This window comes from Balaenoptera musculus, chromosome 4 (assembly GCF_009873245.2).
Source record: "Balaenoptera musculus isolate JJ_BM4_2016_0621 chromosome 4, mBalMus1.pri.v3, whole genome shotgun sequence".
In the NCBI taxonomy this organism is placed as follows: domain Eukaryota; kingdom Metazoa; phylum Chordata; class Mammalia; order Artiodactyla; family Balaenopteridae; genus Balaenoptera; species Balaenoptera musculus.
Genome location: NC_045788.1, coordinates 12,769,793 through 12,795,963, shown reverse-complemented (window position 1 = coordinate 12,795,963; position 26,171 = coordinate 12,769,793). Strand labels below are relative to the sequence as shown.

General features: G+C 42.0%; 1 protein-coding gene across 1 annotated transcript in view; it reads left to right on the top strand.

The window, feature by feature from the left end:
- Positions 1–26,171, top strand: part of CPNE4 (copine 4) — a 438,687-nt gene that overhangs the window by 220,664 nt on the left and 191,852 nt on the right. Inside the window, exon 2 of the mRNA XM_036850621.1 lies at positions 9,350–9,529. Within this exon, the coding sequence (XP_036706516.1) occupies positions 9,350–9,529 (180 nt within the window). The remainder of the gene's footprint in view (positions 1–9,349; positions 9,530–26,171) is intronic.

The window sequence follows — 26,171 nt, the reverse complement described above, 5'->3', positions numbered from 1 at the left end:
CTGCTTCCTGGTTAATAAACACTTAGCCGTCTTCTTGCTGTGTCCTCACATGGCAGAAGGGGCAAGAGAGCTCTCGGGGTCTCTTTTATAAGGGCACTAATCCCATTCATGAGCACTCCACCTTCATGACTTAATCACCTTCCCAAAGCCCCACCTCCTAATACCATCACACTGGGGCTTAGGTTTCAACATAGGAATTTTGGACCATGGGAACTAAGCCACACACACTGGACACTCATGTTGGGGAAGAGGAACACCTGAGGAGGATGCAGCAGTGCATACTTGAGACCCCTGTCAACAGGGGCTGAGGAGGGCAACAAAGGAAGAAGAAGACCCAGGACCAATCCCTGTGGCCCTTGAGAACTCTCTGAAGGTACCTCTAGGTGATGCTCATTTCATTCACTTCTGAGCCCCACTCTTGGGCGAGGTGATGTGGCTCTGCTGTTTACTCAACAGCACAAGCCTGGGCTGAGTCCAGTGGTTAAAGGACTGTCTCATTCCAGGTCCTCCAGCAGGTTAATTCCCAGGGCTCTGTAAACAGAACCCAGCTCGCACAAGAGGCCCTGTTCCTTGAGAGCCAGGTGAAGTGCATAGCAGAAAGATAAGGCGGGGGTGGGTGGGGGTGGGGGTGGGGGGTGGTCAATGGATTGATTTTGTAACCCTGGATCACTCGTTCAATTTAATTTATAGAGCATTTGAAGATTTTGCCATGGGGTGGGTGAGGAGTGCCTTTTCAGAGATGAATCTGGATGCTTCTTGAGAGAGGTAGAGTGATGTGTAGTTTACTAGGACTGCCATAAGAAACTACCACAGACTGGTGGCTTAGATGACAGAAATTTATTGTCTCACAGTTCTGGAGGCTAGAAGTCCAAGATCAAGGTGTTGCCAGGTATTGCTCCTTCTGAGGGCACTAGGGAGAATCTGTTCCACACCTCTCTTCTGGCTTCTGGTGGTTTGCTGGTCATCTTTGGTGTCTCATGGGTTGTAAGTGTGTCACTCCAATCTCTTCCTTCATGTCCAAATGGCATCTCCCTGTGTGCATGTCTGTGTCCAATATCCCCTATTTATAAGACACCAGTCATATCAGATCAGGGATCCACCTCACTCTAGTATGACTTCATCCTTACTTCTAACTTCTGTAACAGCTGTATCTCCAAATAATATCACATTCTGATACACTCAACATATGAACTTTGAGGGACATAATTCAACCCATAATAAATCATAAAGTAGGAAGAGCATATATTTTGAAATTGGAGATACTGAGTTTGATCCTTTCTTTTGCCACTGCTTTTCTGATGCAGTTTTATTTTATCATTTGCAAAATAAGGATGATATATTTAATAGACTTATTGGTAAAATGATGTCATTGGTAAACTGAAGTACTATTTTATGTATCACCAGTTAACAAAAATATACTTTCAGTTAAACAATGGCATGTCATCGATTATAACACGCATCCCAATTTTAAAAACGTTACATTGTGAAAGAAAGTTTATTTTAAAGTTGATGAAGATAAGGACTGAAAATAACATGTAAAACACCTTCTACAGGAACGTAAGAAGGTGAATGATAAAGGTACATCATTTTTTCTCTCACCCCTTTCTTTGCCTGTGCAGAAAAGTTACCATCATCATTGGTCACCACTCAAATTGCCATTCATTTCCAGGATAAATTTAAATAATTTACTAAGCAAGGGTAAAAATTCCTAAGGAGGTGACTTCTGTGAAGTGTGTTATTCATAACACAACTACTATGATTGCTTCAAGTAGGGATGTCTTCTGGAGTTTCTCTCTTAAGGATCCCACCCTTTATTCATATCTTGGCTAGTAAGTCCACTCATATGCATGGTCTGAGACCAAAAGACCCTTGGAGAAGTTTCTTTATTTGTTTAGCTGGGATTGAATGTGGATTGGACAAATAGGAGAAACCACTAGCTTTGAAGAGTGTTCAGTTCTGTGTTGATTAGGACTAACCTCCACATTGTAGGATATTTAGCATCTAGGGATGTCACCCCATCATTGTGACAACCCCAGACACCCCTACACATTTCCACATGTCCCCTGGGAAAGTGAGTATTGCCCCCATTGAGGACCACATGTGTCCAGGTGAGAGATCAGCTTCAGCCCAGGATGTTATGATAAGAGAAGGAGAAGCAAAGGTTGCTGAATACTCAGGCATATTTTCACTCATAGGACCTGGTGAGCAGGAACCGACTTTGAGGCACACCAGTCAGGCAGCCAGAAATGATGCAAGCATGAAGACATAGCACAAAAATGGCATCAGGAAATTCAGGTTCCCACGGGTGACTTCTTTTTACATAACCAGCAAAATGTTGCAGTGTTAGTCCTATTCAAGTAGAGAATCCACTTACAATGAAAATAAAAGCCATATTTCACTAGCACCAACCTCTCTCCCCCTGTTGAGTGATTTTAAGACCAGAGACTTGTTTGTTGCAGTGGTAGGACAAACCTGCCAACTCCTTGGCCAGGCACTTGAAATCAGCAGCCACAAGCAGCTGAAATTGAATAATGCTAATTCTGGTGACTCAGTGACTTATTATCTAAATTTTATGTGGTTTAATATGTCCCTTTGGAAGTTACATGGTTTGAAAAATTGTCTGTAATCCATCCTTTATTTTTGATCATAACGTTATCCATTATTTATTCAGAGAAAATTAGTTTCTCCTCACCCTCACTAAATAAATATTGCAGAAATATTTAAAGAATATCAGTTTGAAATAATATCTAATTATACGCCTGCCCTGGGGGCCTTCACGTCTCTCTCTGGCACATGATGTCACTCTTCGCCAGCCCTGTTATCCTTGGGATAGGGACCTGTACTTCTCTAGGAAACCTTAGAGCATTCAGTGACTGACATCAGTTTTGGCTCCTGACTTTACCTTCTCCCCACTTCTCCAGCACATTGTTTAGCGCTCACCTCCCAATCACCTCACCTCCTTTGCCTATGTCAGTCCCAGCCCTTGGGAGCCTCTGGGAACAGATGGCCATTCTGTGCATAGTCTTGAACTCTTTTTGATGACACACTGACCTTGTCCCCTACACAATTCAATCTCCGTGGGCAGTGTTCAAGGCCCCCATTGTATCTCCAGTATGCCCAGTGGACAAACCAGATCTCCAGAGACACAACTACAGCCTCATTCACTGACTTTCCCCAACAGTTCCATATCTTATGCCTGTTGTCTGGTTTGTACATTACTTTGAGCAAGAGGATTTAGGTGAAAAAGCTTCAAATTTGCATGACTATATAGCATAAAGATGAAAAATCCTACCTCTTGCAAGCGGTATGATACTGGGAAAGTTATAGGGTCTCTCTACCTCCCAGTAAAGGGGGTAATAATAGTACCTACCTCACAGTGTTGTCATAAGGATGAAAAGAGAGTGCCTGTCAGGAGATTTGACCATACACTTCACCAAAGAAGACAGATGGCAAATAAGGACGTGCAAAGATGCTCCACATCATTAGTTATTAGGAAAACACAAATTAAAACCACAATGAGATACCACTACACACTTAGTAGAATTTTAAAAGTTAAACATATACCTATTTCACTCCTGGAGAGAAGAAATATATGTCCATACAAATGCTTGTACATGAATATTCATGGCAGCTTTATGTGTAACAGTCAAACTGGAAACAGTCCATCAATGAAATATTACTCAGAAATAAAAAAGATGAACTGTTAATGCACAATGAATAAATCTCAAAATAATTACACTGAATGAAAGAAAAAGACAAAAAGACTACATAGTGTGTACAATTAATTTATATGTCATTATAGAGGATACAAACTGATTATGGTGACAGAGAACAGGCCAGTAGTTGCTTGGAAACAAAGGCAGGAAGGGGTGAGAGGAAGAATTAAAAGGGAGCATAAGGAAACCGTAGGGGTTAATGGGTGCCTTTACCTGATTGTGGGGATGGTTTCACAAGTATATACACATACCAAAACTTACTGAATGGTACACTTTAAATAGATGTGGTTTATTTTATGTAAATTATACTTCAATAATGCATTTTTAAAAGTGAGTGCCTGTGACACACCAGGCCTTCCATAAGCATTAACTATTATGAACTTTACTGTTCTACTGAAAAATGTTTTAGATGAAATTCTTTAAAAGAGCATCTCATCCAAAGCAATATCTAATGATTGATTCTATCATCATCATATCATAACCCAGCTACATTTTTTCTTTCTGTCTAGGGATGCTCATGAAGAAACATAAATTAAGAAAAATAGTCCAGACTTTGAGGTCAAAAAGCCTGAGCTCACTGCCCATTCTGTCATCCAGTACTTTGTACTGACATCTGACCTTGATTTTACTCATATATAAAATAGTATAAAGCTACATCACATGATTGCTATAAGAACCAAATAAAAAAATGTGTGTGAGTATGTTCTGCAAACCATAAGCAACACTGGGGTATCAGTCATTACAACTGCAGAGGAGAGAAGTGTTGACAGTTTTGCAGACTGGGTAACAGAAAGAAAGCAAGATTTTTTAAAACCTTGACAAAAAAAAACCTCACACAAGAGCAAGAGCTAGACCCTCTGTCTCTTCAGTTCCTTTACTCTGATATTCCAACATTCAAATTGCCTAAGAACACCTTTAAAAATACAGATTTTGGGGATTCCCTTACTCCTATTGAATCAGAACCTGGAGTATAGGGATCAGGAATCTCAGTGTTAAGGAAAGCTGCCCCATTGATTCTTTTTTTATTGTTATTAATTTTTATTGTAGTGTGGTTGCTTTACAATGTTGTGTTAGCCTCCACTGCACAACAAAATGAATCAGCCATACACATACAGATAATCCCCTCCCTTTTAGACTTCCCTCCCATTTAGGTTACCACAGTGCATTAAATAGAGTTCCCTGTGCTATACAGTATGTTCCCATTAGTTGTCTATTTTATACATAGTATCAATAATGTATATGTGTCAATGGAATATTACTCAGCCATAAAAAGAAATGAAATTGAGTTATTTGTAGTGAGATGGATGGACCTACAGTCTGTCATACAGAGTGAAGTAAGTCAGAAAGAGAAAAACAAATACCATATGCTAACACATATATATGGAATCTAAAAAAAAAAAAAAGGTTCTGAAGAACCTAGGGGCAGGACAGGAATAAAGACGCAGATGTAGAGAATGGGCTTGAGGACATGGGGAGAGGGAAGGGTAAGCTGGGACGAAGTGAGAGAGTGGCATGGACTTATATATACTACCAAATGTAAAATAGATAGCTAGTGGGAAGCAGCCGCATAGCACAGGGAGATCAGCTCAGGGCTTTGTGACCATCTAGAAGGGTGGGATAGGGAAGGTGGGAGGGAGACCCAAGAGGGAGGAGATATGGGGATATATGTATATGTATAGTTGATTCACTTTGTTATAAAGCAGAAACTAACACACCATTGTAAAGCAATTATACTCCAATAAAGATGTTTTTAAAAAATGCAAAAAAAAAAGAATTAAAAAACATGGCTACACAAATAAATAAAGAAAGAAATAGTGTACATGTGTCAATCCTAGTCTCCCAATTCTTCACAACCCACCCCTTTCCGCCTTGGTATCCATACATCTGCTGTCTACATCTGTGTCTCTATTTCTGCTTTGCAAATAAGATCACCTATACCATTTTCTAGATTCCACATATATGCGTTATTATACGATATTTGCTTTCCTCTTTCTGACTTACTTCTCTCTGTATGACACTCTTTAGGTCCATCCACGTCTCTACAAATGACCCAATTTCATTCCTTTTTATGGCTGTGAGCCAGCAATCCCACTACTGGGCATATACCCAGAGAAAACCATAATTCAAAAAAACACATGCACCCTAATCTTCATAGCAGCACTATTTACAGTAGCCAAGTCATGGATGCAACCTAAATGTCCATCAACAGATGAATGGATAAAGAAGATGTGGTACATATATACAGTGGAATATTACTATTGCCCCATGATTGTGATGCAACCAGCAGCACCAGTCAATGGCTGGTCCTTTGGAAGCAACTGCCTTGACCTTGACACCTTTCAATGAGAAACATCAGCTGTCCTAGGCTCTATTGCTCAGGTTAAACCTGTCTTCAGTCTCCAGAAAAGAATGCATCTCCCATACTGACTGGGAATGCAGAATGTTTTGAAACATCTGTGAGTGTTACGAGCATTTCCCCATCACCATTCTCCTCCTAGTCCTGAGCATCCATACTCAAGGGTCTCAATGGCCCTGAGATTATCCTTGGAATTATCTATCTTGGTAATGCAAATGTTTGTTACTTAACTTCTTTCCAAGCCAGTCCTCTCCCTCACAAAACCAAGCCATTCAGTGTTGCCTTGGATGGTCCATCTGAGGTGTGGTGTGATGTCTATGTGGGATGAGCATTTGAAAATCAAGAAGTGAGAAGAAAATCAGCAGGATTGATGCACATCAGCCATTTGCGCCCTTTGGGGTGGTTAAAGCAGAGAAACAAAGACTAGAGTTTCCATCTTCTGTCTCTTATCATCTAAACCTGGCTAGGACTCTGTTCTTCTAGCCCTGAGGAAAGAACCTTTTCTGTGTCTTGAGAATCCACCTATAAGTTACTTCTTGGAGATTATTTCAAAATATTCTACCAAAAGGCACCACATGAATATAATTAAATCTCTTATCATATGGCTCATGATGCTATGAATTTGGACCAAGTGTTGCAAAAATGCCTTTAGAAGTCAGGTGGGGGAATTCATTGAGGGTGAAGAGCTTGGAGAATGGAGAATGAATGCCCATCTGAATGGGGCAGCCCCCAGTGGTTGCCATGTATGAATGTAGTCCCAGGTTGCCAGATAATATGATTTTTTTCCAAAGGGAGGGCAATAGAAATAGCGGCTGTTTTCTGTTGACAAATTAAGAGAAAACTACGTTTAAGTAGGACGAATAAAACACCTCAAGGTAAGTGTGAACTTGCAGACTACCAGTTTGTGACCTCTGATTTTTACTATTCTCAAAACCATAATCTCTTAATAAACTGAAAAGAACTATGCCAATACAGTAAATCCTTGTACCCACACAGTTAACCAATAACATATGCAATCCTGCCCCCCCCCCCAGAATGACCATTTTAAAAGATATAAAATTCAGCTCAAATAGAAGCTGAGTCTTCACGGGAAGAGTCAAATAACCATTGGTCTGTACAATAGCTTGTTTTCAATTGCTAATCAGCAGTGGGTTGGGGTTTGGTTTTTCTGTCTCTTGCACAGGGACATAAAAGGACCATATTCTCCTCCTCATAACCTGGATCATTCATCCCACCAGGAATAGCAGATGGTGTTCCTTACAGGGTAACCCTCTCTCACACAGGGCCCTGCATAGGAAGGGACAGGGACAGGGACCAAGCCCTGAACTCAAGAGTGTATCCAATTTTCTTTGCTGGATATCGTGTCCACACATGATATGGTCAAAAATGGTTTCCCTGATTTTATTGAGAAACTTTCCTTGTACTCTAATGAAAGTGGGGAGATGTTTTTTACAGTTTGTGCTAATGAATGACTCTTGGGACGTATCCAATAAACTGTCGACTGAAAAAAATTGCACAGACTAAAAGTTGAGAATTATGTTTTATTCAGAGGACATTCTGAGCACTTCAAGCCTGGGAGACAGCATCTCAAATAACCCTGAGAGACTTCTCCCAAGAAGCAAGGTGGGGAGCCAGGATATATAGGAGTTTTTGCAACAAAGACCAGGTAATGGGAACATCAAAAGATTACTCTTAATTAAAGAAAACCATATATCTCAAGTTAATGAAATTTAGTGCTTTTCTATGTATGGGAAGATGCAAGAGTCTGGGCTCACTGAAATCATTCCTTTCATATGCATCTCAGATACCTGGGGCCAGTATCCTTCTTCTCTCCATCCTGATCCCCTCATGGTGCCCCGTGGTGGTGGCTGCAGTGGCTGAGGGCTTGGCAGCCGGCTCTCCATCCTGAGTTCCCTCAGGGCTCACCATCAGTGTGGCTATAATGTGATGGCTTGGTGGCTGCAACATCCTTTGTTTACTGATATGGCAGGCAATATTTTTCATTCACAAACGATGTTTCTATTTGAAAGCTGACAGTTCATGTAGGCTCCAACTGACCCATAAAATATGAGTGATGGATATCTCCCTTTGAGAGATACTGTAGGATCTTGGGTTATCTGTAACTTGGTCCTGTAAGGCTTCACAGAATATAAATGGTGTTGAGTATTCTTACTTGGGACAGACGTGGAAGAGAAGAACTTTAGTGGTGGGGGTACTAGCAGAAAGCAGGTGGCATACCCAGAGTTTCACTCAAAGGGCTAAACTCTTCACACAGAGACTCTTTGCATGTGCCTGGGCAGGCATAAGGGAGCTGAAAAAGGACAGCGTGGCAGCAGCAGAAAGCCATTACCACCCCTCTGTCTGAGGGTCAGGACTGTGTCACCAGATCCTGGCGGCAGCTCCCTCTTGGATGGGAGTCCCTAGCAGACTTGTGTGTAGAGGGACGGAGACACTGCTTATGTCCTTCTGATCTCCTGCCAAGTCTCCCCTCTGGCTGCCTCCACCCAGAACCCAGAGGTCAAGGGAGCCCAGGAAAGTCAGTCCATAGAAGTCAGCTTCCAGGGGCACAGAGTATGGTAGAAAGTGAGAGAGAAATGGAAAGTTATTACCACAGAAGGCCTGGGAAGTCTTCGCTCCTGGAACATTATAGCACAAAGAGACTTTTCATCCTCTAATCCTCTAACCCTCACTGGTTGATGAGGAAACTGAGGCCCCGGGGACTGAAATGACCGAGTCAACATGTGTAAACCCAACAAAAGGCACACTTGAGACTACAGGCAGTTATCTTCATATCCCTTTTCATGTCCTTCCCCTTCAGTATGCTGGGATTCATGAACTATGACACTCATACTAGAGTAGGGTTGGCTAAAATGGGGCTTCTACATGGTCTTTTGCCCTGACTGTGCCCCTCAGACTTCAGGAATTGAATATAGATTTCTTTTCTCCTTAACCCAAATGTGCCCTCAGACTCTTTCTCATCCTGAGGCTCCAGGCAGCCCCTAATAATCAATCCATCTCGTTGCCCTGTTATTTAACAATACAAGGTGCTCTAAACCCTTAAATACAAAGCTCAGATTATTCTATGATTTTCCTCCTTGAAACATGGCTTATTCTCTGAAGATGCATCCTTGAAGACATCCAAATTGCTCACCCTGGTGACTTGGTGGAGGGCATTGACAGTTTGGAATGAGACAGAGCACCGTAAGATGAATCCTCATGAAGGATAATGATACGAAGCCTTGATCCCTGATGAGTTTTCTCTTTCTCTCTTCTGCAGGTTGACAGAACAGAGGTGATTCGCACCTGCATCAACCCAGTGTATTCAAAACTGTTTACCGTGGACTTTTATTTTGAGGAGGTGCAGCGCTTGCGGTTTGAGGTCCACGACATCAGCAGCAACCACGATGAGCTGAAGGAGGCTGACTTCTTGGGTGGCATGGAGTGCACACTTGGCCAGGTGAGTCCACGGTGCCCTTCCTCCCTTTTTGCCTTCTGAGGGCCTTTCTCCTTCCTTTTGTCTTCTCTCCTCTCATTCAACCCTTGTTTTCTTTCTGCTGATTTTATTTCCTTTAACATGCAGCATTTCGTGATGTTCCATGCACTGCCATGTCCATTATATTCAACATTATACTTACATCTGGATGATGCTGCAAATATATCAAGTGTTATCTTGCAAAGATAATCATTTTTGCTTTCTGAATTCCTTCATTCTGTCAGTCATTTATTTAACGACTATTTATGGAGCACCTGCTCTGCTCCAGTTGAGTGTCTGCTATAGCCTTATCCTGATACATCATAATCTTCTATCTCCCAACTCAACTATGGGAACCGCCACACAGGGAGTATCCCTGAGTCACGTGTATTCCAAGCCTCTGGTGCCAAAAATAGCCCAAGAGAGGGCTAAATAGATATTTGGTGAATGAATAAATGCTTTACTTAATCCTCACAACAATGATGGGAAATAAACATCATTATTATATCCATTTGTCAGTGAGAAACGAAGACTTAGAGAGGTAAGTGACTTGCCTGAGGTCCTGCACTAACGAGGGCAGAGTTACAACCAGGTGAGCCTCACTCCACACCCCATCATCTTGCCTTTCTTACGCCTTTCCTTTTCCCCTTCCCTTACTGCTGTACCCAGAACTTGAGTAGGTGCTGAGGAGAAACCTAAATGAAGAAATAGTCCCTGTGCCCAAGACTAATTGGAGAAGGCACAGTATATGCCCCTCAAATAGAGCCATTCATGATGCCCTCTAAGCCATCATGAGACAACATATCCTGGGCTCTGTACATAGGGTTGTGGGCCTGCAGGGAAGGGAGAGCTTTCTGCTAGGGAGAATCAGAGAAAGCATTGCGGAGCCAAACTTTGAAAAAATATGGTCCGGGGATTGAAGAAGAAGGAGGAGGGAAGCCTTTCAGGCAAAGCATAAAGCATAGAGGTCAGAGTAACCATGCAGGACTAAGGGGCGGGAGGACTAGCCACTCTTAATCAGGGTCAGATGCTGATTCACTAGGAAACCAGTGCAGCTTAAAATTCAGAGCCCCTCACTTGTGTGGACCCTTCCAAAGCTCTGTGTCACGTTTTTATTTGTAGTTTTGTACTTTTTTCACAAAGAAGGATTCCAAATTATATAAACCTCACAAAATCTGAATTAATCCCATGCAGAGGTAAGGGTCTTGTTTAGGGATTAGTAAGAAAGAGTCTGCCTGGCAGAGAGATGGCAAGCATGCATGTTTGTTTGCTGTTTTCACCCTGCCTCATGCCACTTGTCACTAAAGGAAATTTCTCCCATGTGAGCACTGACAAAATAGACAAGCCCTCAGTTACCCTTTTCTGGCAAATATAGTGATTGATTTCATAAGATTGTTCCTTGCTTCTTCAGTAAAAGCCAAAAGCCTACTGTGGAAGTAGAGCTGAGGGGAGGCAGACAGAGAACCTGGGATGTTCTCCCTCATATATTATATGATGGTCATTATATGTCTCTCTCATGGCTTTTGGAAAGAGTCGAGAGCAGATAGTTCTAGAGTCTTGCCAGGTACAGTGTCCTATAAGTAGGCATTGAATGAATGAATGAATGAAAGAATAATGGATTTGAGATGGAATTCTGCAATGTATAAATAAAATTAAAAGGTGACTAAAATGGCAGTTTTATAGATATAAAGGAACCATTCTAAGATTCTCCCTTAGACAATGGGCATCCCTTCTATGTATAAAAGTTATATTTTAAAAAAAAAAGTTATATTCTGTCCCAAGAAATAAATGTAGATCCATTAAGAATCATGTAAATAAAATATATTTTATCTAAAGCTTTCATAATTTTTTCTGTGTGAATGACCCTCAAACTTACATCTTTCATAAGGTTCATTTTCCCATATCCAGCCAGTCCTTGACCCTCTACTTTGTGCCAGGCAGTGTGCCAGGAGCCAACAATAGAGTGGGAGGCCAGAAGCATTGTCCTTGCCCTCAAGCAGCTCACAATCTAGTTGGGGATACAGATGTAAAAAAATTAATTACACAAACAATTAATTAAATCACAACCATTCTTAAGGAGAAGTACAGAAGAGGAGAACAAACAATGAGAGGATGGCCTCAGGTGGACAAGGGCTCAAACAAGGCTTCCAGAGAGAAGTGACATTTCCACTGAAACTGGAAGGGAGCGGGAGCGTAAGCAGGGAGAGGAAACACATTCTGAGCAGATGGGAACGCTGTGTACAGAGTCTCTGGATTCAGGAAGGAGTTTGGCATATGGTATCTTCATTTGGACTTCCCAAAAAGCCGACTCTGAGATAGGAAGTCAAAGGAGGTGTAGGAAGCACCATGGTGGAGTGGAGAAGTGAGGCAGGAAGAGGAGGGCAGCCTGGGAGGGTGTGTTGTCCAGCCAGCTACTGGACATGGGTAGCTGGAATGTAACGGGGCTACGACATTCTAGAGGCCAGTGCAGGGCAAACACCAAAGAGTGATCTCACCCTCAGGATGAGGGAACTGGAGCTTTTATACATGTGGGGGTGTATATACTCTCAACAGTCATTGAGGGCTGTTCCCAGCGTGGAAATAGTAATCCCCTAGCATTTATGGCTTATTGCATGGGTGGGAAAGACCAGAAGAAGTTTTCAAGCAAAGAAACACAAGTGCTAGTGGTCAGAAGTCAGTGCTGTGCACTCAGGTCATAGGGCCTGGGGATAAGAGCAGGTCACTGACAGCATCTGCTATATCGACTCTGGTTGTCCCCCACCCAGTAGCCAATCTCCTCCCTCTTTCAGCTGTCAGACCCTGATCATTTTCAGACGATTTCCACCATGCGGCCATGCAGAAAATGGCTCTATCCCTAGCTCAAAAAGTGAATCCTGAGGAATCTCCACCAATCATATGAATCCCATCCCCCTTTGCCAGACATTGGTTTAGGGGTGGGCTTGTGAGCAATTCTAACCAATAAGACATAAGAATTTTTCTTGGAAAGGTTTCCTAGCCTTAGCAAAAGAGATACACATGAAGATTCCTGGAACCACTGCAGTCGTCTTGCAGGAGACTGTGGATAAGAGCAGCCCTTGGGGAGGTCAGAGCCAAGAGATATGGCAGGACAGGCCTGACACCCCGTACCTGGAGCCCACCTACCTGTGGACTCCTCATTAGGAGGGAGTAAGCTGTCCTGCCGTCAAAGCCCTTTGGGGTGAGGTTTCCCATTACTTGAGTGTAAAGCATCAGGGTTGATATGGAGTAATGAGGAACTGAGAGATGGCCAGACGGCCTGGAGTGGAGGGAACAGAGAAACTGAGGGGTGCATTGGCATAATCGTCTTAATCTCTCAAGATGAGGAATATGTAGACATGAGCACTGAGGGTGAATTACCAATAGTCCTTCCTAAGTATATTTTGATGCTTTTGAAAGGGCTTTCAAACTGATCATTTCACCTGGCTTTTTTTTTTTAATTTATTTTTTTGAAGTATAGTTGATTTATAATGTTGTGTTAATTTCTGCTGTACAGCAAAGTGACTCAGTTATACATATATACATTTTTTTCATATTCCATTACAGTTTATCACAGGATATTGAGTATAGTTCCCTGTGATATACAGTAGGACCTTGTTGTTTATCCATCTCACATATGCTAGTTTGCATCTGTTAATTTCAAACTGCCATTTCACTTGACTTTCCCGACGACACTGGGAGGACAGGTGTCATCATCCACATTTCATAGTAAACAAACTGAGAAACAGAAAGATTCAATGCCTTGACAGAGCCAAGACAGAAATCAAGAGTTCTTGATCTTTAATTCAGAGCTCTTTCTTCTGCCATTATTTAGGAAAAGATAATGTGGGGAGGCCCCCTGTTGTGAGAAATTTTTTTGACATTGTGGCTTAAGGTGGGAAAAGGACATGAGCAGAAAGTCAGCAATGCTTCCTGAGTCACACTACTTCACCCCCGGGTGACTTGCTGGCCTTACTGGGTATCCTGCATATACTTAAACAATGCACCCTCTCATAGTATAGGCCACGTGACTGGTGCCATTGACCTTTCCCACACTTTGGGGCGCCACTCATTGGCTTAAATCAATAAGGATGTCTTAATTTTGTGGCAACAGTGATTGATTCAAGGAAGGTATGTAACTAATCGGGTGTAACGAGATGTAAATATATATTTCCTGGAGCCTTCTGGGAAAGAAAAGGTAAGGCTGTGAGGTGGAAATGGACCCTGCAAGAGAAGAATGTGGAGCTACTAGGGAAAAAGAGAGAAACTGAGTAATGTTCTTTACACTCTAGATAGAGTCTTGTCTGAAGCCAGCCTGCCCTGGGAATTTCAGCCAATAGCTTCCCTTTGGACTTCCTTGGTGGTCCAGTGGTTAAGAATCTGTCTTGCAATGCAGGGGATGCCAGTTTGATCCCTGGTCAGGGAACTAAGATCCCACATGCCTTGGGGCAACTAAGCCTGTGTGCCGCAACTACTGAGCCCGCATGTCACAACTAAGACATGACACAGCCAAAAATAAACAAATTAATTAATTTAAAAAAATGGCTTCCCTTTGCTATAGGCTAATTCTTTTTGCTACTTATAATGTGAAGTCTAACTGATTGAACCATACTCCATAGAATCCCTTTCCCAAACCATAGAGACCTCTTTAAATTCCAAGCTCCTGTAACCCATCTCCATTTCATTCATGCAGCTCATTCTACATTGCCTTGAGAAGGTTCTTTTTATCAGCTCATTAAAATAATTTCTCTCTATAATTAGCACTTATTTTTATATTTATCTGGTCCCCAGATTACAAGTTTCTGAAACCAGAGGCCACATTCAGCACTTATTTGTGCCTAAGGCAACGTCATGCTTTATATATCACACGTGCTCAAGTCAAATTTATTGATTAGTTAATTTTGAAAGTTTCAGATCAGTATGAACTTTTATTTTGACAGGATAAGTTTCATTCTTTCATTTATTCATTTTTTTCAACAAGCATTTAGAGAGTGCCCTGGGTACACCAAATACTGTGCTAGGTGCTAGAGGCACAAAGATGAAAAAGAAAGGGGCCCTGCACCAGAAGAGCTTATAATTAGCTGAGAGACACAGACCAGTAAATAAATCATCAAAATGCATATTACTAAGTGCTATAATGAGTTGTGTTCCAAAGGCTTTGGTGGAAAGACTTGCCTCTGCCTAGACTTAAGCACTGAGGAAGTCTCATACGAAAAGTGTCTAACTCTGGACCGGAATCTCAAAGAGTGGGTAGGGATTCACCAGCAGAGAAAAGAAATGACTCTCCAGGCAAAATGACTGGTACACACCAAGGCACAGCAGCATGAGAACGTTAGAGAACTCTAAGTAAGCCAGCATGGAGGGATGGGCAAGTGAGTTGGGAAAGGGATAAACGAGGCTAGGCAGGAGAGGAGGAGCTGACCATGTGATTTTATGAGGCTTTCACTAAAGTTTGGAGAGCTCGGACTTGATGCACTGAAGGCCCTGAAGGGCTTTAAGAAGGGCAGGGCCAAGACTGGATGTGTGTATTAAAAAAAGTCACTTGGGTATTCCTGTAAATGGTGGATGGGTGAGGATGGATGTGGAGGCAGGGAAACCAGTTAGGAGGTTGTTATAATAATAGAAAAGAGCTGAGGAGAGCAGTGGTGATGAAAGTTGAGAAGAGGAGACGCAGAGGGGAGTTTGTTCAAGAGCACAACCAGCAAGTCTTAGAGACTGGGTGCGGGATGAGAGGTCCACTGGCATCTGGCTTAGGTTACTGGAGGAGTGACTTGGCTGTCTTTGAGGGGAATTGGATGGAGGAGTGGGATGGGGAGTAGGATGTAATGCTGATGCCTTAAGCTCAGGATGTCTGTGAAGAGCCCAGAGGAGATTGCCACTTGGTGGCTTGACCACGTGGATCTGAAGATGAAACAGATTTGGAAGCTGGCACCCTATAGATGGTAGTTGGTAGCAGGAAAGTGATGAGATTTCTCAAAGAGGCTGTTTTATTTTTACTTTTGGAAGAAAATTCATTGAACATGCCACATATGAACAACTCATAAAGGGTTTTTAAAAAAATCATTGAGTATGTAAGAGCATTTCATTTTCTTAGGTGAAAGTGTGAGCTTGATGTCTTGAAATCAAAATCCTTTTCTATGTGTAGAGTAACACACAGACAAATGCAGTTGTCATGAGAGCTCTGTGAAGGGGGGCAGACTTCTTCACTCTTCATAGTTTGACAAGTTGTGAACCTTTGGTGAGGATCAAAGTTTTTCTAGTTTTTTTCAAATTTTTCTCTCTACTATGATCAAGCAAAAAAAAAAATCATTTTTCTTCTTCATAACTTCAGCAATGAGAGAAGATTCCTTTTCCTTGCACTGTTCAGTTGGGCAGGGGTTGGTGGACATGGGAGCTGTAGGAATGGCATGGTCAGGTCTGAGGCACTGTTTCATGATGCTGCACCATGAAGCTGGGTGGACTAGGGTCATATCCTAGCTCAGCCGTGCTCAGGTGTATGTCCAGAGGCAAATTCCTGCAGCTACTTAAACCTCAGTCTCTTCATTTGTAAAATGGATATAATAATGCTGGCCTCAAAAAATAGTGTTACGGGGGAGGAGCTTCAGGATGGCAGAAGAGTAAGACGTGGAGATCACCTTCCTCCCCACAAATACATCAGAAATACATCTACATGTGGAACAACTCCTACAGAACACCTACTGAACACTGGCACAAGACCTCAGACTTCCCAAAAGGCAAGAAACTTCCCCACGTACCTGGGTAGGGCAAAAAAAAAAAAAAAAAAAACAGAGACAAAAGAATAGGGACGGGACCTGCACCAGTGGGAGGGAGCTGTGAAGGAGGAAAGGTTTCCAGACACTAGGAAGCCCCTTCACGGGCCGAGACTGCGGGTGGCAGAGAGGGGAAGCTTTGGAGCCATGGAGGACAGTGCAGCCACAGGGGTGCGGAGGGCAAAGCAGAGAGATTCCCGCACAGAGGATCACTGCCGACCAGCACTCGCCAGCCCGAGAAGCTTGTCTGCTCACCCTCTGGGAGGGGTCGGGGCTGGGAGCTAAGGCTCTGGCTTCGGACATCGGATCTCAGGGAGAGGACTGGGGTTGGCGGCATGAACACAGCCTGAAGGGGGCTAGTGCACCACGGCTAGCCAGGAGGGAGTCCAGGAAAGAGTCTGGAGCTGTGATTTATGTCATAGAGTGTTCTGCCTATGTTTTCCTCTAAGAGTTTGATAGTGTCTGGCCTTACACTTAGGTCTTTAATCCATTTTGAGTTTATTTTTGTGTATGGTGTTAGGGGGTGTTCTAATTTCATACTTTTACATGTACCTGTCCAATTTTCCCAGCACCACTTATTGAAGAGGCTGTCTTTTCTCCACTGTATATGCTTGCCTCCTTTATCAAAGATAAGGTGACCATACGTGCGTGGGTTTATCTCTGGGCTTTCTATCCTGTTCCATTGATCTATGTTTCTGTTTTTGTGCCAATACCAAACTGTCTTGATTAATGTAGCTTTGTAATATAGTCTGACGTCAGGGAGCCTGATTCCTCCAGCTCCATTTTTCGTTCTCAACATTGCTTTGGCTATTCAGGGTCTTTTGTGTTTCCATACAAATTGTGACATTTTTTGTTCTAGTTCTGTGAAAAATGCCAGTGGTAGTTTGATAGGGATTACATTGAATCTGTAGATTGCTTTGGGTAGTAGAGTCATTTTCACAATGTTGATTCTTCCAATCTAAGAACATGGTATATCTCTCCATCTATTTGTATCATCTTTAATTTCTTTCATCAGTGTCCTATAATTTTCTGCATACATGTCTTTTGTCTCCTTAGGTAGGTTTATTCCTAGATATTTTATTCTTTTTGTTGCAATGGTAAACGGGAGTGTTTTCTTAATTTCCTATCAGATTTTTCAACATTAGCATATAGGAATGCAAGAGATTTCTGTGCATTAATTTTGTATCCTGCTACTTTACCAAGAGAAATGGAAATAAAAACACAAATAAACAAATGGGACCTAATGAAACTTAAAAGCTTTTGCACAGCAAAGGAAACCATAAACAAGACCAAAAGACAACCCTCAGAATGGGAGAAAATATTTGCAAATGAATCAACGGACAAAGGATTAATCTCCAAGATTTACAAGCAGCTCATGCAGCTCAATAACAAAAAAACAAACAACCCAATCCAAAAATGGGCAGAAGACCTAAATAGACATCTCTCCAAAGAAGATATACAGATTGCCAACAGACACATGAAAGAATGCTCAACATCATTAATCATTAGAGAAATGCAAATCAGAACTACAATGAGATATCATCTCACACCGGTCAGAATGGCCATCATCAAAAAAAATCTAGAAACAATAAATGCTGGAGAGGGTGTGGAGAAAACGGAACACTCTTGCACTGTTGGTGGGAATGTAAATTGATACAGCCACTGTGGAGAACAGTATGGAGGTTCCTTAAAAAACTAAAAATAGAACTACAATACAATCCAGCAATCCCACTACTGGGCACATAACCTGAGAAAACCATAATTCAAAAAGAGCCATGTACCAAAATGTTCATTGCAGCTCTATTTACAATAGCCAGGACATGGAAGCAACCTAAGTGTCCATCAACAGATGAATGGACAAAGAAGGTGTGGCACATATATACAATGGAATATTACTCAGCCATAAATAGGAATGCAACTGAATTATTTGTAGTGAGGTGGATGGACCTAGAGACTGTCATACAGAGTGAAGTAAGTCAGAAAGTGAAAAACAAATACCGTATGCTAACACATATATATGGAATCTAAAAAAAAGAAAAAAGAAAAAAAAATTGGTCAGAAGAACCCAGGGGCAAGACGGGAATAAAGAGGCAGACCTACTATGGAATGGACTTGAGGATACGGGTAGGGGGAAGGATAAGCTGGGACAAAGTGAGAGAGTGGCATGGACATATATACACTACCAAATGTAAAATAGACAGCTAGTGGGAAGCAGCCGCATAGCCCAGGGAGATTAGCTCGGTGCTTTGTGACCTCCTAGAGGGGTAGGATAGGGATGGTGGGAGGGAGGGAGACGCAAGATGGAAGAGATATGGGGACATATGTATATGAATAACTGATTCTCTTTGTTATAAAGCAGAAACTAACACACCATTTTAAAGCAATTATACTCCAATAAAGATGTTAAAAAAGAAAGAAAGAAAGAAATAGTGTGACGATCAAGTGAGGAAATACTTACAAGGTGCTTAGCAGGTCCCTGGCACAGAAAGAGCACTCAGGGTCTAGAACCTGTTATTAAGGAGATACCACTACAGACACTTGTAGGGACCAACATTGTTTCAGAAGTGAATGTGGAAGGAAAACAGGTGAAAACCTTATGATAGAACCCATGTCCTGGGCAATTAGTAAAACTGAACTTATAATTTTGCCTTAGGTTTTTTTGCATGCTTTATACAGTCAAAGATTCAGTTTGTGTATAATATTTACTCTTATAGGGCTATTTTTAGTAAAAATGGTTTCAAGTAAGATCTCTGAAGTAATTTGGGACAGATGTTCCCATTCTTATCTTCCACAACTGAAGCCCAAAGGGAAAGATAAAAGACTTCCCAAAACCCATCCAGAAAGTCACACATTCAGAGCCTCTCTCCTCAAGGCTGTCTACAGGTACTTGCTCTACCCGTCTGAGTTTGTCACATTCTCATTCTGCCATGTGAACCAGCAGGACTCATGGCCTTTCGGAAGGGAAAATAGCAGCCCTCAGCATGCTAGAAACTGACATTGACCATGACGTTGGGTACCAGCACAGCAAGTGACTTACCACTGAACGGTGATGCCAGATGAAGGTTCACATCCTCCAAGAGCACTCAAGGCAGAACTGTGTGTTCTGGGCAGATGGATGAGGGGGGCGAATCACAGAGATGCAGGTGCTCGAAAAGCTGTGTATGCCTTCTGGGTGACTGTGGAGACCATCCTTGGGTTTCTGTTGGCTGAAAGAAGACCAGGAACTAAACCCCGTTCCTGCTGCACCCAACAGAGGGCATGCCAGGGAGAAATGCGACCCCTTACTATCTCAAACAGCAAGCAGACCTTCTTTAATGTGATGCCTTCATTTTCTGTCACTGCTTATTAACTCATTCATTCATCCCCATATTTTTCCACTCCATCATGCACCAATCCAGTGGACAGTGAGTCTGAAATAATAAAAATAATAAATATAGCAGCTACCTTTCTCTAGGCACTTTTATTTACCAGCCACTGGGCTGGGCACTCACTAGACCGCAACTTAATTGAACACAATCATACTCTTTTCCATTTGCTCTAATAGTTTATCACTAACTAGTGTAAATTATGATGTAGCAGCTATTAATGCAAATCTGGGTTGGAGTTTACCTTGCTAGTTTGTTTTTTTTAAGTTTGTCTTATACAAAGCTGATAGAGGCAACATAGGAATTCTCTTGGGGAAAAAAAAATAGCTTTGGTTATCTCTCCTCAAGGTTTGCACACTGAATTCGCTTTAAATATAACACAGCTTCTTAAATAGTGGTTAACCTCCCAAAAAAGAACCTTACAAATTCACCATCCAGAAGGTGTTCCCTCCTGGTCTTTTCACCCTAAACCATGCTGCATAAACCCATTATCCAAATTCATGGTTGCCCTGGGTTTCATCATTGCTTCCCTTGCAGGCATTTTCTCTCCTCCTTGGCTTGGAGGACAGTTACACTGTGTGAAGTCTTCTCTCTCTGTCATGTGGCTGCTCTTCAGTGTATTTCTTCCCCCAAAGGTCAGAAGATATCTATTATAACCAAGAACCTCCTGCTTCCTGTCATCATAAGTGAGCAGGGAAATCTTTAACACCTCAAAGTATTTCAAGGCTCTCTGGGGGGCTCTGACTCTCATTCATGAGAGAAGAATCATGTGCCATCTTCCCACAGAGCAGAGGTTCTCAAACTTGAACTTAACAAAGCCAGGTGGAGGCTCATTAAAACATGTAGTACAGACCCCACCCCCAGAGTTTCTGATTCAGAAGATTTAGTGAGAACACAGATAATTTGCCTTCCTAAGTCCCCAGGTGATGGAGATGCTGCTGGCCACACTTTGAGAACCACTGTCACAGAGTCTTGGGGGAGGAATGTCAATGAATCTTGGACAGTGTATCACTAGTTTTAATAACAAAAGAACTAATGTTTGGGGTAATTATCTAGAGAAATTAAGGAGGACAACGAAAATATCTGGAGACAGGAAAAAAAATTGCTTCATAAAGTTTACAGTCCCACACACCATGCACATGGCTTTGAGTTTATATTCTCGGTGAGGATCTTGATTTCCAAAGTTTGTTTCTCCTATCCACTCAATATAGTTGAATGGACCTATTACCTAGAATGTTGGTTCTTCTCCTGACACAGGTGAATGTTAGCATTAGATAAGCCACAGTGACCCCTGAAAGGATTGCTGACCACAAGCTTTCAGTGATCTACATGCATTTGGTCTCAGGCTGGGATGGACCCAATCAGTGGGGACTGGGGTTTTGATGGTGCAAAGGGTGCTATCCAAACTCAATATAAAGCCCACAGTGAGATTCCCAAGGTTGGTTTTTTGTTGCATAACATCCAGTATCCTCATGGCATAAAATTGATGGCCCAGGGGAGTCAAATTTACACATTATAGCAGGCAACTCATTTTCCTTCTGCTGCTCACATGAAAAGCTTTCCCTAACTTTGCAGAATTACTGCAGGCAGAAGCCACATGACTGATGAATGATGTCATCAATAAGTGTTATCTCAGCTGCCACGGACCAGCTGAGAAATCCTGGGAAGCAGTGCTGCTTCCATGTTGACTGTTCTGCTCATAGGCAGGTGGGATTCACACAGGGCAATTGTGGGTGAGCACACCTAGCTCTCCAATGAGAAGAAAATTAATTCTTCCCTTTTTCTTTGCTATCTTTGTCCAGCAAGTAATCTTCTTACATTTGGGTACTAGGGAAACCCCTCTGCTTCCTCTAGAGTCTCCTTTTGTACCTTTAAATCTCCTCTATGGTGTCCTAGACTGGTGTCAAGAGCCCTGGGGCCTGGATCTGCCACCAAGTCCCTGTGGGATCTTGGTGATGTAGTAACCTCATCTGTAGAGGGAAGGTTTTGTATTGATAAATCTCCAAGTTCCTTCCAATTCTAATAGTCAATGATTCTCACTCATCTCTTTCCTTCCCCTTGTCTCTGAAAGTAAAGCATCCCTCCCTGCATCCTCACCCCTTTGCAGGATGTTCTCTGCCCATGTCCCCTCAACTCCCCCACCCCACCCCTTCTCTTCTCATCCAGGACTGAGCCTGCCAATCATAGATGTCATTCAGCCACAGATTGTACCTCCCGCCTGAGGTGCCCCCTGGAAAAGCAGCTCCTTGTGTCTACTTAATTTCAAAGATAGTTTTCAAAAGATATATTTAGTGGCAATTAAAATGGGCATGTGTTTACAGGCCCGGTTCCACATACATTCACAGGAATATGGTACCTCTCCTAGCTCCATATGTGTACAAGGGAGGAGGGCAAGTGACCTGAAACTGGGTGAGAATTTGCAAGCACTGACATGTTACTACTGAAAAGCAGCTCTAGGTGTTTGACCTGGTCAACTCTTTAAGGCAGGCTGGTGCAGGCACTCAGCCTTCAGCTTACCCGGCCAGGGCACCCTAGACCTGTCTACCCATACGGAGAGACACATGTGCCACCTGGGTTTGAAGGCAGCTACTGGTACCTCTACCAGACCTACCACTTTTGCTTGTTGCCAGCCAGCCTTCATTCCAATCGCTCTTCCACCCAACAAAGAACTACTGGCTGTAAAAACCCACCCTAATCCTGTCTTCTTGGGGTTCACACAGGCTGTCTCCACCATCTGGTCCTGGTCTATTCCCAGCCTCATCTGGTTATACCTTCTCAATTATCAGCATTCTGAGTGCCTTAAATAAAAATGTCCTAGGCTTGTCTCAGCCCTTAAGCATGAGACACTACAACACTGTGAACCAAATACTCAATATGCCAAATGGCCAATTTGCTGAAGTCAAATAACCAGAAAGTCAATTCACCAAATAATATAGTAGCCCCAAATTAATTCTCTACCAAATATTTTTATTTACCAAAAATAATTTTTTAAAATATATTTATGTTTTACTGCCATTATTTTAAAACCTGAGAAGATTACTGCATTTTTTTAGCTTGGCAACTTATGAAATTTAGTTACCAATTACCATACAATTTTCTGAACATCACATGTAGCCATCAGAAGACTAACCTCTTCTTGGTCTTCTCTCCTGAAGGTGGGGAAAAAATATTACTAGCTCTTCAAGTACTCATTTCTTAGTAGGCCAAAGGACTAGGAGGAAATATTTTTAAATGACAAGAATGAAGACATGTAGAGTGTGGGGTTATAGGTGATTTTTCATGTCACCTCCATGTTTTTCTATATTTTCTAAAAGGAACATATATCACCTCTATAATCAGGAAAAAGTTACTATGAATGTTAGTAAAAACATCATAATTTTTTAAAAAAATCAAGCCTGTATCCTGACTTAGAAGAGCTCATATTCACATAGAAGAATATGATACCTAGTATTGTACAGATCTTAAACTTTTGAAAAACTTTAAAACATGTAAAGATGTCTAATTTGGGAATCAGTGAGAAATGCTTTTGAGTGAGGTATCTGCTGTGGCTGTGCTTTCTTTTTATATATATATCTATATATAGATATATAGATATATATCAGATATATATTTTTTATTGAAGTATAGTTGGTTTACAATGTTGCATTAACTTCAGATATATAGCACGATTCAGTGTATACACACACACACACACGTGTATATATAATCTTTTTCAGATTCTTTTCCTTTATAAGTTATTATAAAATATTGAGTATAGTGCCCTGTGCTATACTAGGTCCTTGTTAGTTATCTATTTTATATATAGTAGTGTGTATATGTTAATCCCAATCTCCTAATTTATCCTTCCCTCACCCCTTTCCCCTTTGGTAACCATAAGTTGTTTTCTATGTCTGAGGGTCTATTTCTGTTTATATATATATATATATATATATATATATATATATATATATATATATATATATATATATATATTTATTTATTTATTTATTTTGTTTATTTTTATTTTTGGCTGTGTTGGGTCTTCATTGCTGCCCGTGGGCTTTCTCTAGTTGCAGTGAGTGGAGGCTACTTTTCGTTGTGGTGCACAGGCTTCTCATCATGGTGGCTTCTCTTCTTGTAGAGCACAGGCTCTAGGTGCGCAGCCTTCAGTAGTTGTGGCTCGCGGGCTCTAGAGCGCAGGCTCAATAGTGGCGCATGGCCTTAGTTGCTCCGCGGCATGTGGGATCTTCCCAGACCAGGGCTCGAACCTGTGTCCCCTGCATTGGCAGGCGGATTCTTAACCACTGCGCCACCAGGGAAGCCCTCTATTTCTGTTTTGCAAATAAGTTCATTTGTGCCTTTTTTATTTAGATTCCACATATAAACAATATCATATGATATTTGTCTTTCTCTGGTTTACTTCACTTAGTATGATAATCTTTAGGTCCATCCATGTTGCTGTAAATGGCATTATTTCATTCTTTTTTATGGCTGAGTAGTATTCCATTTGTATATATGTACCACCTCTTCTTTATCCATCCATCTCTCAAAGGACATTTAGGTTGCTTCCATGTCTTGGTTATTGTAAATAGTGCTGCTATGAACATTTAGGTGCATGTATCTTTTCAAATTAGAGTTTTCTCCAGATATATACCCAGGAGTGCGATTGCAGGATCATATGGTAATTCTATTTTTAGTTTTTAAGGGGACCTCCATACAGTTCTCCATAGTGAGTGCACCAATTTAGACTCCCACCAACAGTATAAGAGGGTTCCTTTTTCTCCACACCCCCCCAGCATTTATTATTTGTCAACTTTTTGATGATGAGGCTGTGCTTTCTGTTAGGTTTTTGAGAAAGAACTTTGTAGATGCTGCAGGTAAAGCCTTGATTCCCACCTCACTGCCCACAGGAAGGAGGTTTTCCTTGGGTAATCTGATTCTGAAGTTTTGTTATACTGCTTTTGATTACAGAAGATACCCTGGAGAGCTTGGAGCACTAATAACGAATAAGTTAAGGAAACTTCACTGGAACTGCAAAGAGGTTCTGACATTCCCCCAAAGTCCAGAATCTCCAGTTCAAGCTTAATTTGAGAAAGAAAATATTTTTATTTTGAATTAAACTAATGAAGTTTAAAAGGAGAAAAAACAATAACTGCTTGGGTTACAAAATCATTCCCAAGAGTCTTGGTTTCAGATTCAAGGGCAAAATGAGGCCGAGTGTGAATTCATTAACTTTGTTTTGGATGGAAGGTGAGCCTTTGAGGCTCCTCTGTCCACCTGGGCAGGTCGGTCAAGGCCCCGAGTGAGCTGATTATAGTGCTCACCCACTCTTCCCTGACATCTGCCCACCAGGGGGCTGAGGTCAGCACACACTCCCAAGGCAGTTATCAGCAACAAAGGAAAGGAAGTCCTCCAGACCTCTCTCCCCACAATAAGACTCGAACCAGGAAAATTAATATTACAGAGAACCTGCAGACAGGGCTCCAGTGGAATCAGAAAAGCTTGAAACAGAGAGGAAGACAAAAGTCCAGCTGATGGGGGCTTCCCTGGTGGCGCAGTGGTTGAGAATCTGCCTGCCAATGCAGGGGACACGGGTTCGAGCCCTGGTCTGGGAAGATCCCACATGCCGCGGAGCAACTAGGCCCATGAGCCACAACTACTGAGCCTGCCTGTCTGGAGCCCGTGCTCCGCAACAAGAGAGGCCGCAACAGTGAGAGGCCCGCGCATCGTGACGAAGAGTGGCCCCCGCTCGCCGCAACTAGAGAAAGCCCTCACACAGAAACGAAGACCCAACACAGCCAAAAATAAATAAATAAATAAATAAATAAATAAATAAATAAATAAATAAATAAATAAACAGCGTTCCCTTTAAAAGGTGGGAGGAATGCGGAACACAATTAAAAAAAAAAAAAATCCAGTTGAGTTCAGCCAGCACAGCGTAGGCGTCAGCCTTTGGTGCTCCTGGCCTCTGCTTAAATACTTCCAAGGAGGGGGAATTCATCCTTGCATGTGAGGTACCCTCATAAAGATACCATAACCTAGACTCCACTTGTCCCAATTCACACATGTTGTCATGGTTTAATTATTAACACTGTTCCCTTTCATTTTCAAGTGTCCCAATTAGGACAATATTTTTTACAGTCCCTTCATGATAATAAATCATTTTCATAGCTGACATTTACCAAGTGCTGATCATATGCCAGACATTTGTGAGCTTGGTGCTATCAACATCATCATGACAATTATCATCATCATCAACACCAGACCAAGATCCACGCCTCCTAAGTGGCAGAGCCAAGATGCAACAACAGGCATTTGGATTCAGAGTCAGAGCACTAAGCTCTTCCTCCCTCACCCCCAAGCTGCACTATCTCTGGGCTTCTGTTTCATATACCTAATAAGAAAAAGATCCATATCCCTTTACAAATCTCCCCCCACTGACTTTCTTATAAGTGCTCAGTTGAAGGGAGGAGACTGATATTTGGGGGCCTTGTTGTATCCCAGGTGCTGAGTTACCTG